General features: G+C 28.8%; 1 protein-coding gene across 1 annotated transcript; it reads left to right on the forward strand.

Annotated features, from left to right (window-relative positions):
• Positions 1–4,888: 4,888 nt before the first annotated feature.
• LOC145191172 (SUMO-activating enzyme subunit 2-like) lies at positions 4,889–11,961 on the forward strand. Its single transcript, XM_080068171.2, has 4 exons — positions 4,889–5,201; positions 5,540–6,416; positions 10,973–11,109; positions 11,254–11,961. Exons 1-4 carry the CDS (start codon positions 5,129–5,131, stop codon positions 11,916–11,918), a joined length of 1,752 nt encoding a protein of 583 aa, XP_079924297.2. The 5' UTR covers positions 4,889–5,128; the 3' UTR covers positions 11,919–11,961.
• The last annotated feature ends 217 nt before the right edge of the window (positions 11,962–12,178 follow it).

Below are 12,178 nucleotides of genomic sequence, written 5' to 3' on the forward strand. Positions count from 1 at the left end.
TAAATCTAATTCATTGATATTAATAGAATATCCACAAGATATGGTTATGAGAATATTATGCAATCTTTCAATTATATCACAATCAACTTTAGTAATTTCAGAAAAAGCTTTACTATTTTTAAATGCTCTTCTGGCAGTATTGCCGTCATTGGTATTTCCAGACCCAGTTTTAGGCATGTCAACATATAAGCTTAACCGTTCCATGAAGAGTTCCTGAATCTGTTTTTTTTTTAAGTCTACAGATAATTTTTCCTTAATTGTTTTTGGCTTATACTTTTTAATTTCAATTTTATAACTCAAATGAAGAATAAATTCCAAGCATTTTATCCAGCAATGCAAAGCTGAAATTCCAAGCCCCAAGGCTGACTCATTCTCAGTTTTTGCTTTTAATAAATCAATATTGTTCATTTCGTTGGGTTTAGCATTGCAAACATTGCAGGATTGAGTGGATTTTGTCTCTGTAAGTGCATTAACTACTTTATTATCAAACATTGTAAGATCAACTCTATAGCTGATATTAAAGGTCACCTTTCTTCCTGCAATATCAAAAACTTTGCAAAACATCTTTAAGGTATTTATTTGATTTTTTAGATCTGATTCTTCTTCTCTGGATAAAATTGGACTCTCTTTTTTATATTGTAGATGAAGAGGTCTACAAAAGTGACAACTTGAAGGATTTGCATTTTTCCAAATTTCGCCATCTTTTACTTTGAGCAATAAAGGCACAAAAGCTGTACTAAAAAGATTTTCTTCACTCTTAAGTTCTATACTTGTGATGCTTGTTTCAAAGTATTTCTGTTTATAAACACTTTGGCTTGATGCTCCATCAAAACCAATCTTTCCATATAAAACTCCAAATATTTCGTTACCTTGACCACAATTAGGCATATCAATCATTTCAGTTATTCTACTCACAGTGTGATCTAACATGCTTTGAAGAGTACACTTTGCAGAAATTTCAGAAAAATGTATATTCTCAGGATAACATTTCAATTTTTCCACCAAAATATCGTGCAAGGTAGGATAAATATGTACATTGTGAACAAGAGCTGAGTTTCTGATCATTTGATATTGTTTATCGCTGAGATCAGTGTTCATTTTTAATGCAAGAGCTTCCTCTACACTCATAATGATGGGAAAGGTTTTATCCAAAGTTTTATCAACTTTTTCTATCTCTAAAAGATTTGAGATATTGTTTTTTAAAAAAGAAGCTTTTTTTTTTTCTCCAGCAGCATTTGCACTTTTTGCAGAAGCTAAAAATAGAGCTTCATGATGTTCAGTGGCTAGTTCTTTTATTTTTTTTCTTTTGCTTTGCTCTCCAAGAACATTCCATTGCTTATGGGGCCTTCCAGAACCAAAATGACAATTTTTATTGTTCATAAGGTTTCTTTGAAGCCAACGATTTTCTTTTTGTATAAATGTATCATAATTTCGTCCACATTGTGTTAGTTTTCTCTTCACCTTTGAAATAAATATAACTAAAGCAACCTTTACTTTATTTAAGTTTTCTTTGCGAATTTCTTCAGTATTTTTTATTTCATTAAGTAAATCCTTCCATAATCTTAATTTATCCACTCCTAGTTCACGTATCTTTGGGATAAGATCTAATCTTTTCATTGTTATTGTTTTTAAGAACCATCAATATAATAAAACTAATAAATCAGAAACATTTTAAATTACATTATATATTTTTTTACTTTACACTGTTTAAAATTTTATTTTGTAATGGCTTTAACAATTGTCACATTGTTACATCCTGTAATAACACTATTTTACTAAGTTAACTTTATATTACAGGAAATACTAAAGTTGTTCAGTCAAGCTTTTTCAAACATGTTGTACCTATCAAATAATAAATACTTTTAAAAATGGCGGAAAACGAGGTTTTTAAGTGTTTATCAACATTTTTATTTCTTTAATAACTTCCAATACCGCAGGAGACCGCAGTAATCCCTTTATAATTTAAAAGTAGAAATGTTAATTAACTAGAAAAAATGTATATATTTTTGGAACTCGGTGGAACATTTTTTTAGCTGATATATAAACAGAAAAAATACAATTACTTGCAACCTTTTTTTTAGAAAAGTCTTTAAATTTTAACAAAAAAATTAGACTTTTTTTTACTTTTGAGTAAAGTTGAAATATATAGAGCCAAAAGATTATCTTTAAAATAAATATGCACTTTTATTTAAATTAAAAATACTCTATTTTAGTTAAATAAAAATCTCACATTTTTCAGATTTCTTTGAAAATAATATCAAATTTTTTTACTTCTTTTAACTATAAAATACAAAATAAAAGTTTTATGAAACAATTATTTATACTTTTGAAATAAAAAATTATTGCAATTTAATATTATTTAAAAAAGGGCACTTAACTTATAGAAAAGTTGTGAGGGGTTTATTACCATTTTTTTGCTGTTTTGAGTCACTGTGCGTCGGACTGAGAACTACTTTTAATGATGTCCTCTTCAGAAGACGTAGACTCAGCTGTAGAGTGTAAAATTTTTCTTTCGTACTTTCTATTAAAAAAGTTTCGTTTCATTGCGCAAATAAAATTTTAACAAATTTTCCAACCAGACAGGTTCGTTCCGCGCATGTACAAAACGCCACTTTGAACATTAAAATCATTCAAAGTCGTTAAAACCGATAAAAATAATTCCACATTAACTTGCAATAAATCCATATTACACAGTTGCAATAATATTGCAATAATATTGTAATATTTTAACAACAACCTTGTTACTGCTTATTAACACATTAAACGTATGTAAAACAAAAAAATGACAAGGGTAATTAGAAAAGCATCGGAATTATTTTTATTTAAGTGCATTTAAATTACATTTAAAAACACATTGCATTTGTAAAATTTTGTTGCATTTTTGGTTGTCAATTTATTGAGCAATTTGTAGCAATTTTAATTGAAAACGCAATAATATTGCAATATGTTGTAATATAACGCAAGATATGTTGATCAGTGTACGTTAACTGGTATCATTTTGACATCCATATATGACTAAATGTTCTCAATCGGATTTAGATCTGGAGACCAAGCGCTCCTTGGTAAAATCCCAGTTTGCTGCTCATTGAATCAGTCTTGGACTGACAATGCCGAATGAACTGTAGCTCCGTCCTGCTGGAATCTCCAAGCTTGGCTTTCACCATAAAAAGTTGCGCAGATGGTAAAAGTTAATCTTATGAGTATTTTAATAGGTAAATTGGTTAATTCAGTCCGTATACACTTTGCAACGTTCAGTACTCTTATGGGAAATGCAACCCCAGATACCAGCCCCTTCTTTTAATCTTGGTATAACGACTCGGTCCATAAATCTTGATTTTTGATCGAAGACCACAAAATTCGATTTATCGCTGAAGATGACTTTGCTCCAATCTTCTTTGATCTAGTGAAGTCTTTCTCTACACTGTATTTTGTCTTTTGAGCCTAGCCGTGACTTTGAGCAATGGCTTTCTAGCTGCATTAGTTGACCCGATTCCTTTTTTATGAAGAATCTTTTTAACTATTTCCTTACTAATACCAGTATTTTTAAACTTGCTATTAAGCTCAATAACAAGTATACTGTTACTAATTGAAGGGTTTTTCATTTTTGACAATGGGCAAAAACTGTTTGTGAAAAAAGCCTTTTTTTTTAAGCAATCATAAATCTTTTGTCATTTTTTAATCACCAAGTCCTAATATAACTTCATTGTATGTAATATCAGAAAAATTCATTACAATTTTGACAATTTTTTTTTACAAAAATACTTTTTTAAGCAACCATTTTAAATTAATTAATTGAACAGCTCGTTGCAATTTTGTGTTAAGCCAAGCGAACACTTTTTTAAGATGTTCTTTATTGGATAGATCTTGAAAAATTGGTTTTATTTGCTCATTACTACTACCGGCATATTTACTCTACTTATATAGTTTTTAATTTGGTCTCTTTATCTGATGGCAATCAGATATATAGACAAATACAATAAGCAGTTATTTTTGCCTTTAGTAAGAATAAGTGATATTTTTCGACGGAAACAAAAGCAGTGCAGTGAAATAATATTGCGATGACAGTTACACAAAATTCGGAGATTTGTCGTATTTTTCCAAAATGCCGAGCCAACATAAACTTGAAGTGTATTGGCTTTACCAGTCAATTCTTCTTTCCCTCGAACTTTTTTACCATCAGATATCATCCTACCTTTTGAATTGTTTCCTTAATTAGAAACAATTATTACCTGTTCTTTTTGGATAATGACTGATACATTTTAGTTTTGATGAAGCCAAAAGCGTCTCGAAAAAGTTTGAGTTCTGCTACTTTTGTAAAAAAATTATCATCTCTATCACCTTGATACTTAGTATTTTGAAGCTTCTATTTTTGCTTCCCGCTGACCCAGAATGACTAATTTGACAGTTGTGTTTCAGTTTCAGTCATTTTCTAAACAATCCTTTCCTTTTATTTCATAGTTGAGAAATTTAAATTTTCGGACATCATATATGCCTCAATAAACTTTAAAAATAAAAAAGAACTTTAACACCTTTTTAAAAGAATATTTACTTTGTATAAGTGCCAAATAAAACCTTAAGAATGACCATCTACTTTCCGTGGTCTTTAAAAACTAAAACCCATTTGTAAATATAGTATGCCCAAAAATGGGTCTTCAAATAAATTCTTGTGTAAAACTTAAATCGAACAATTTAAAATTTCTTGGGACTTGGAATATCTGGAATAAAATAATGAAAAATGTAAACAACATCGAAACCTTTGTCTGTTTAAAAAAAAAAAAAGAATACTTTAGAGTCAAAACTTAACAAATGATTTCTTTTTAATCATATACCATCTTGGATTTTTTATCTTTTTTTTTTAAGTATAAACTAAATTAGCATAATATACATCGGTTCTCAATGTTAAGACCCGATGATCTTTTGCGAGCTCCCGCGTTGTTATGTTATAAATTGTTTATTAGTATTGCTAAAGTTTATTATCATAATATGTAAAGTGTACACAATTGTTTGTTTTATAAAATCATAAAGTTGCATGATTTTAGAGCAAAAAAAATAAAAGAATATATAAAAATAAAAGTTTTAATACGAGACCGGTTTTTTATTTTTGAGGTCTTGCAATTTCTAATTCAAGATGGCGGGCAATGATGAACTACAAAAGACTGTCAGCAATGCTAACCTATTGATGGTGGGAGCTGGAGGAATTGGTGAGTTTTTTATTTTTCATAAATAAAAGATTTGAGGTGCATCTGGCCATTTTGTTACATAAACAACCATAATGGTGACAGAGAGGAGAAATGTTCTAGGTTATCTATGCAACATAGGATATATGTTAATAAGTATTTTGTATTTCAGTCTATAGATGGCTAATATATTAGTCTTCCTCTTGCTTTTTTTTTTATTTTTTAAAATAATAAATTTTTTTACTAAAAATATTTAAAGAATCAAGCTAAAGTAGTAAATTGAAAAAGTGAGTTGAAAAAATAGCTTGATTACTTTCTATTTAATGTTTTTTAAAAAATAGTTTTAATTTTTTTGTTACCAGGTTGTGAACTGTTGAAAAACTTGGTGTTAAGTGGTTTCAAGAACATTCACATCATAGACCTAGACACAATAGATGTTAGTAACTTAAATAGACAGTTTCTTTTTCAACGCAAACATGTTGGTAAATCAAAAGCTTGTATTGCTAAAGAAAGTGTTTTGTCATTGAGACCCAACTTGAATATAATAGCATTACATGATACTATAATAAGTTCAGAATACAATGTAGACTTTTTTCAACAGTTTGATGTTGTTTTAAATGCCCTAGACAATAAAGTTGCCAGAAATCATGTAAATAGAATGTGCCTTGCTGCTGATGTTCCTCTTATTGAAAGTGGAACTGCAGGCTATTTAGGGCAAGTTACTATTATAAAGAAAGGCTTTACAGAATGCTATGAATGTCAACCAAAGCCATCTACAAAAACCTACCCTGGCTGTACTATAAGAAATACTCCATCTGAACCTGTTCATTGCATTGTTTGGGCAAAGCATCTTTTTAATCAACTTTTTGGTGAATATGATGAAGATGCAGAAGTTTCTCCTGATACTGCTGATCCTGAACTTTCTGGTGAAGCAGCAAAGCATGCATCAAGTCATGAAGATATAACTGCAGCACGAGTCTCAACACGTGAGTGGGCAAAAGCAATAGATTTTAATCCTGAGAAGTTATTCACCAAGTTTTTCTTCAATGACATAAAATATTTACTTTCTATGGAAAAATTATGGCAGAAAAGGCGACCTCCTTCTCCTTTAGCATGGAGTAATGTTGAGATTGATGAGGAAAAGTCTCAATCCAATATTATTTTGTTGGATAAACAAATATGGAGCATCTATGAATGCCAAAAAATCTTTAAAGAATGTGTTGAAAAGTTGAAAGAAAGGTTTGTTTATATATTAAACAAATTTTTTTTTTGCATTTTTGTTTCCAAACAGCATGTTGTTGTTGCCATAAGCAAAATCCATAAGTAGTGTTTTTCCGACTTTGAAATTATACGACTATTGACTAAATGGATTAATGTATTTTTTAAAGTTGACCATAATCAACTAATACAATTTTAAAATTAACTAAGTGGACTAAAAATCGATTTATTTGAAATACTTGAATAAAAATTTATAATATAATCATATACTTTAATGTTGCTTGACAATTTATCTTTTAGATGCTATGAAAAAACTAGAACTTTGAGAGAGTAAACAAAAAAATTAGGTGGTATGTAACACTGTTTTAACACATGCTGTTGTTTTATCGAGAGCATTTTCTTTGTTCGATTTTAATTAATCTAATCTATTAGATGAATTAAAATTGAATAAGCAAACAAAATTAAATGGAAATTACAATCGCAAATTAAAAAAAAACAACAAGAAGAAAAAAACACAGATGGGCATTTTATACCATTTTTCACAACAATTAAAGCAAACAATTAATAAAAAATTTTATTAATAAAGAACAGGTTGGGGCAGATGGGGCGGCTAAATCTTTTTTGGGGTGGCAGATTTATAAAACTTTTTCGCATCATTAACTGAGTACCATAATACATTACTTAATATTTTGCTTTACTATAATGAGAAAAAGGAAACATATAAATGAAGTGGTGCTACATACAGTAAGCTAAGAGTTAAGTTTATGTGATACAGCAAATTAGGTTCAATGCTCAGATATTTTAGTTTAATTAAAAAAACCGCTATGAATGATATTCTTATACATGTACAGTGGGTCAGAATTGACCAAAAATGGCAAAGCTATTTATAGCTTGAATATAGACATGATACATTTTTATAGGGGTTTTTGGGGCCAAGGAATTCATTGCCGGGCTCATGTTTTATATCTAAGTATTGGTAATTAATTCAATGGCATTCTCAGACAAAGAACCTATTGGATACTTAAAATATTTAATAAAAGATCTTTTAAAAACTGATTGTTAGAAATGAGACCAAACAGACATTCAGATTTCTGCTTGAAAATTTTTACATCTCGTCTTGTGGTTGTACTGTTCATATCAATGAGCAAGTCCCTAAATAGTTTGATCATATTGGTATTCAAATTTAACATTCTTCCAGTCACAGCTGGACTATTAAAGAATTTTCGTGCAACATCGCCAGTATTGGATGTACCACTTCCCTTCCTGACAAAAGAGACCCTTATTTTTAATTGTATTTTGAATAAGTGCTGGAATTTTTCTTTTGTTTTCAATAAATTCTTGGCTGTATTTTGCTGGAATTTTTCTTCCTTGTTTCACTTTTGTTGATGAAATTTTGCAAGCAGTATTGAAGACCCACTCCATGTTGCATATCCACAAATGAAGACTGCAAATTCCAAGTTTCAATATATTCTTGTCTACATTTTTATCTTTATTCTAAATGGTTTCCAAATTAAACTCCTTAGGACTTGCATGGCATGCATGATAGCACTGAGATACTATATATATTTTTAAAGCACTATTGATACCACAGCATTAAGTGTTTTACCATCATTCATTGTGGTATAAATACTTGAAAAACTTGAATTTATTACAAAAGTGATGTCATAAAGTATAAACCTAATATTCTCTAAAGACAAAATTTCATTTTGTAAATGTTCAAACTTTTCTTGAATAATACTATACTATAGACAGTGGAATCATCCACACCTCTCTTCATAGTTGCTGCCTTTTAAAACTCAGATTAGTCACTCTGACCATCTCCTCCCATTTTGCAAATATGTGTTATCATGTTCCTCCTGTGCTAAAACTTTAATAGAATTATCTTCATCCTCCAAAAGATACTCAAGCACTCTAGAAACTGAATGTTTAATCATATTGAAGAGAATACATTTTATTTCAGTTTCTGGATATTCCACCTGCTCTGGATATGTCAATCTTTTGTATTCTTTTAACTTGGTTAAACCTGGAGGAAAAAGATAATGATTTTGTGTAAAAGTTTTTTAAAATTCAGCCCATGTTCTGTCTGTTAGTCTCAAATTGCAAAAAGTATGCAATGATAAATTTGGACCATATAAAGTACTTTATACTTAGCAATAAAAATACATTGAACTGAAATTTTAGATGTATTTTTTTTTGCTAAGTTTGAAGTATTTGTAAAGCAAATCCCATCTGCATCACAATTAAGCATATTACTAAAAATCTCTATGTCCTTGCATTTACCTTCTTTCTGCAGGTGGCAAATTCCAGCTTATTTATGTTTTTTCCTGTCAAAAATGCAATGGTCCATTTAAGTGACAATTACTTAAAAAGTATATATTTAAAGTTAAAGATCCACTAAGAATGCTCTTTTAATTTTCTAACAAGTTGTGGTCCTTAATGAAGAGAATTATACAGTTTTTTTATATAAGTTTTGAAGCATATAATAAATATGGCAATAAAATTAGTTTGGTTCAAGCAGGCATAGCAATTCATTTTTGTTACCTTTTAAGTTTGGTACTAGAAAAAGTGATTTAAATCAAATATTACCTAGCAAATTTATGAATTTAAAAAAAACAAAATACCAAAAACACATTATAATGAGTTTAAACTTTTGTAATAAGTTTTAAAAAAATGAGAAGCATTGAACTGACTAATTAGTAAATTAAAGCTATGAGCTTTAACAACATTTGTTATCATCTAGTTTGTGTGTTTGAAAGGAAACTAAACTTTTCAGATACTAAAATCAGATTGTGCATTTTTGGCAATATACAGTGCCTGACAGATTTAATTAAGAAATAATTATCCTCATAAAAATTTGTTAAGATATTCAAAATATCTTTTGATAAAACTTTTTTTTTTTGACTAGTGATTTTTTAACGTTTCTTTATGCTTCTTGTTTTTTGAACTTTTTGATTCTCAAATAAGTCAAACACATCAGCTGATTTTCCCTATGAGCCCTGTGCATCTGGTAATAAGCTTAGAAGATAATAGGTTGGTTACTTTTCTCTATGTAGGCTGCCTCATAATATTCTAGAATGACACAGAAGTAGCATTAATAAGCCTGACGTTTTTAAAGATTTCATTTAGTAGAACTTTTATATGAGCAAATGTGAACTTTCACTTAGATGTGTCATTTCTTTGTTTACTAGTCAGGTAGTGTCAATATTTTTTTTACTATGGAAAAAATAAAGTATCACACAGTGATTTAATTATTGTTTTTGAAAGTTGTAAAACAAATTCATGAAGATTAATATTGTAGAAGAACTCTTTACTCGCAACAGTTTACAACTTGGTTATTGAATTTAAACTTGGTTATACAAGCCTTAAAGATGATCCAGACACACTGGATGCCCAAATAGTACCAACCATAACTATCTGTTACAGTTCCTACTTTTTTTTGTTTACTTAATTGTTTTTTTTCAAAATCTCTTATAAACCTTACAAACCAAACAAATTTTTGTTCAACTTCTGTGTTATGATTCATCCAATTTCTGTGTTATGATTCATCCAATTTTAGAATGATTTACAGTTTAAAAACGGGTTTTTAAGAAATTCAGCAGGTGAAAGTTAATAAAAACTTTTCACTTTTCGTTCTTCAAACTTTTAATTCTTCAGAATTAAATCTTATTCAGTGATCTTATTTGGTTAAACAAGTTAAGTGATTTTGGACCAAAGTTAATTGTAATTCCTGAACCAGAAAAGGGATGCAGCTGAAATTTTGGATTTTTAATTTCCTTATAAATATGAAAAACTTGTAAATTTTAAGAAACTCATTGTCAGTGAAAGATTTTTTTAAGCTGTGGCATAAGAAAAATATCGAGTATTAAAATTGATATGCTTGTTTAATGAGTATTCATGCATTTCTTAACTAATAGAACCGAGAGTAAAACTGATATTTAAGATATTTGGACATGGCAAATCAAGAATGGAAAAATTTATTCTTTCTGGCAATAGAGTACAGGAGAAAGGAGATATAAAAAAAAAAAAAAAAAAAAAAATGCCATGTCAAAAATGGTAGTATTTCAATATTGTGTTTTTTTTTTTTTAAAAAAGATTAATTCAAAGTTATTATTTCTTATTGAGTATAAAATTGCAGTAAACATACTTTTCATACAGATATAGTATATAATTTTTTGTGCCCAATTTGTATGATTTACAGAACTTTATAACTTTCCATTTAACAATAAGTGAAAGGTTTGCATCTTTTATTTTTCATACCTTGTTTGATAACTCAGCATCATTCTTTTCTTTTTCTGTATTAAAAAATTTTAAGTGGCTGGCCTATCTTAATCTAAAAGATGTTTTGCTCATGTTGTAATAAGTTTTTTCTTTTATTTCTGGGTTATTTGTAATGATAATGGCCTGGTATACTTTGTTTTTTGTAAGGCATTGCTGATGTAAGGGACACTTTGTTTTATCTATCCAGTTACAAGTTTTTTCATTACACTTTTAAATTTGAGCCAAACTGGCTCATATTGAAAAATGTGACAGAAAAATGTTTTTTTGTTTTTGAATTTTTTTTTTCTACTACTCTTTAGATGCAAAACAGTTACAGAACTTGTTTGGGATAAAGATGATGTTGTGGCGATGGACTTTGTTGCTGCAGCTGCTAATATTCGATCCTTTATTTTTCATATTCCTATTAAAAGCAGATTTGATGTTAAATCTATTTCTGGTATATTTTTTCACATCTTTAAAAATAATATGGCAGCATAAACTTTAGGGAAAGTTAATCATAGGCAAAGTATTTTTCTTAATTAAAAAAAACTGATGAAACAAGTTTTTATTCCCATTATCTTTTAATGTTTTTTACTTTTAGGAAACATTATCCCAGCAATAGCGACAACTAATGCGATTATTGCAGGGCTAATGGTAATTGAAGTTCTAAAATTGCTTTCCGGTCGAATCCAAGATTGTCGCACTATTTTTTTAAACAAACAAGTAAAGGCAAAAAAGCAGTTATTGGTTCCATGTTTGTTAGAAGCACCAAACCCAAAATGTTATATTTGTGCAAAAAAACCTGAAGTCACAATATTTTTAAATTTACAAACTGTAACAGTCAAACAGTTAGAAGATAAAGTACTTAAAGAGAAGTTGTGCATGGTTGCCCCAGATGTTGAGATAGATGATGGAAAGGGAACAATTTTAATATCAAGTGAAGAAGGCGAAACTGAAGAGAATTGGGAAAAGTTTTTATTGGATTTTAATATTTGTGATGGCACTCGATTAAAATGTGATGACTTTTTACAAAATTTTGAAATTGCAATAACTTTACGAGATAAAAAGGATATTGATGCAGAAAAAATGTTTTTAATGGAAGGAGAAATACCTGTGCCAAAAGATGAAATATCTGAAGAGGGAGTGCTAAAAAATGGTAATACTGCTAAAAAAAGAAAAATTAGTTTAGAAAATGAAGATAAAGTTGCAGTAAAAAAGTCAAAAACTGAATTAGTAATAAGCAAAAATGATGTTATTATTTTGTAAGAAATATTTTAACAATGGATTAAATTGAAAGATGATTTCTTTAGTTTATGGTTTTAATAAGTAGGTTATATTAAAATTTTGTTTAAGTAAAAAGAGATTTTTGTTGAAATTCTATTTCAATTGGTTATGTTAAAATCTTCTGATAAAAGTATTAGAGATAAGCTCTTTTTAGAAAGAGCTGTTCTTGCTGTGATTTGTGGCAAAAAAGCCTAGCACTTGTTTAGGATTTTTTTTGTGTCAGAATCAATTTGAAAGAAAAA

The sequence above is a fragment of the Hydra viridissima genome, unplaced genomic scaffold (genome assembly GCF_058129835.1).
Source record: "Hydra viridissima isolate aposymbiotic clone 2 unplaced genomic scaffold, HvirCarnegie_v1 scaffold_11, whole genome shotgun sequence".
In the NCBI taxonomy this organism is placed as follows: domain Eukaryota; kingdom Metazoa; phylum Cnidaria; class Hydrozoa; order Anthoathecata; family Hydridae; genus Hydra; species Hydra viridissima.

Excerpts from the sequence above, each read along its gene's own strand:
- LOC145191172 (XM_080068171.2), top strand. The coding sequence starts at position 5,129 with ATGGCGGGCAATGATGAACTACAAAAGACTGTCAGCAATGCTAACCTA. Across the intron at positions 6,417-10,972 it reads GTTGAAAAGTTGAAAGAAAG|ATGCAAAACAGTTACAGAAC; the intron begins GTTTGTTTATAT and ends ACTACTCTTTAG. Across the intron at positions 11,110-11,253 it reads TGATGTTAAATCTATTTCTG|GAAACATTATCCCAGCAATA; the intron begins GTATATTTTTTC and ends TTTTACTTTTAG.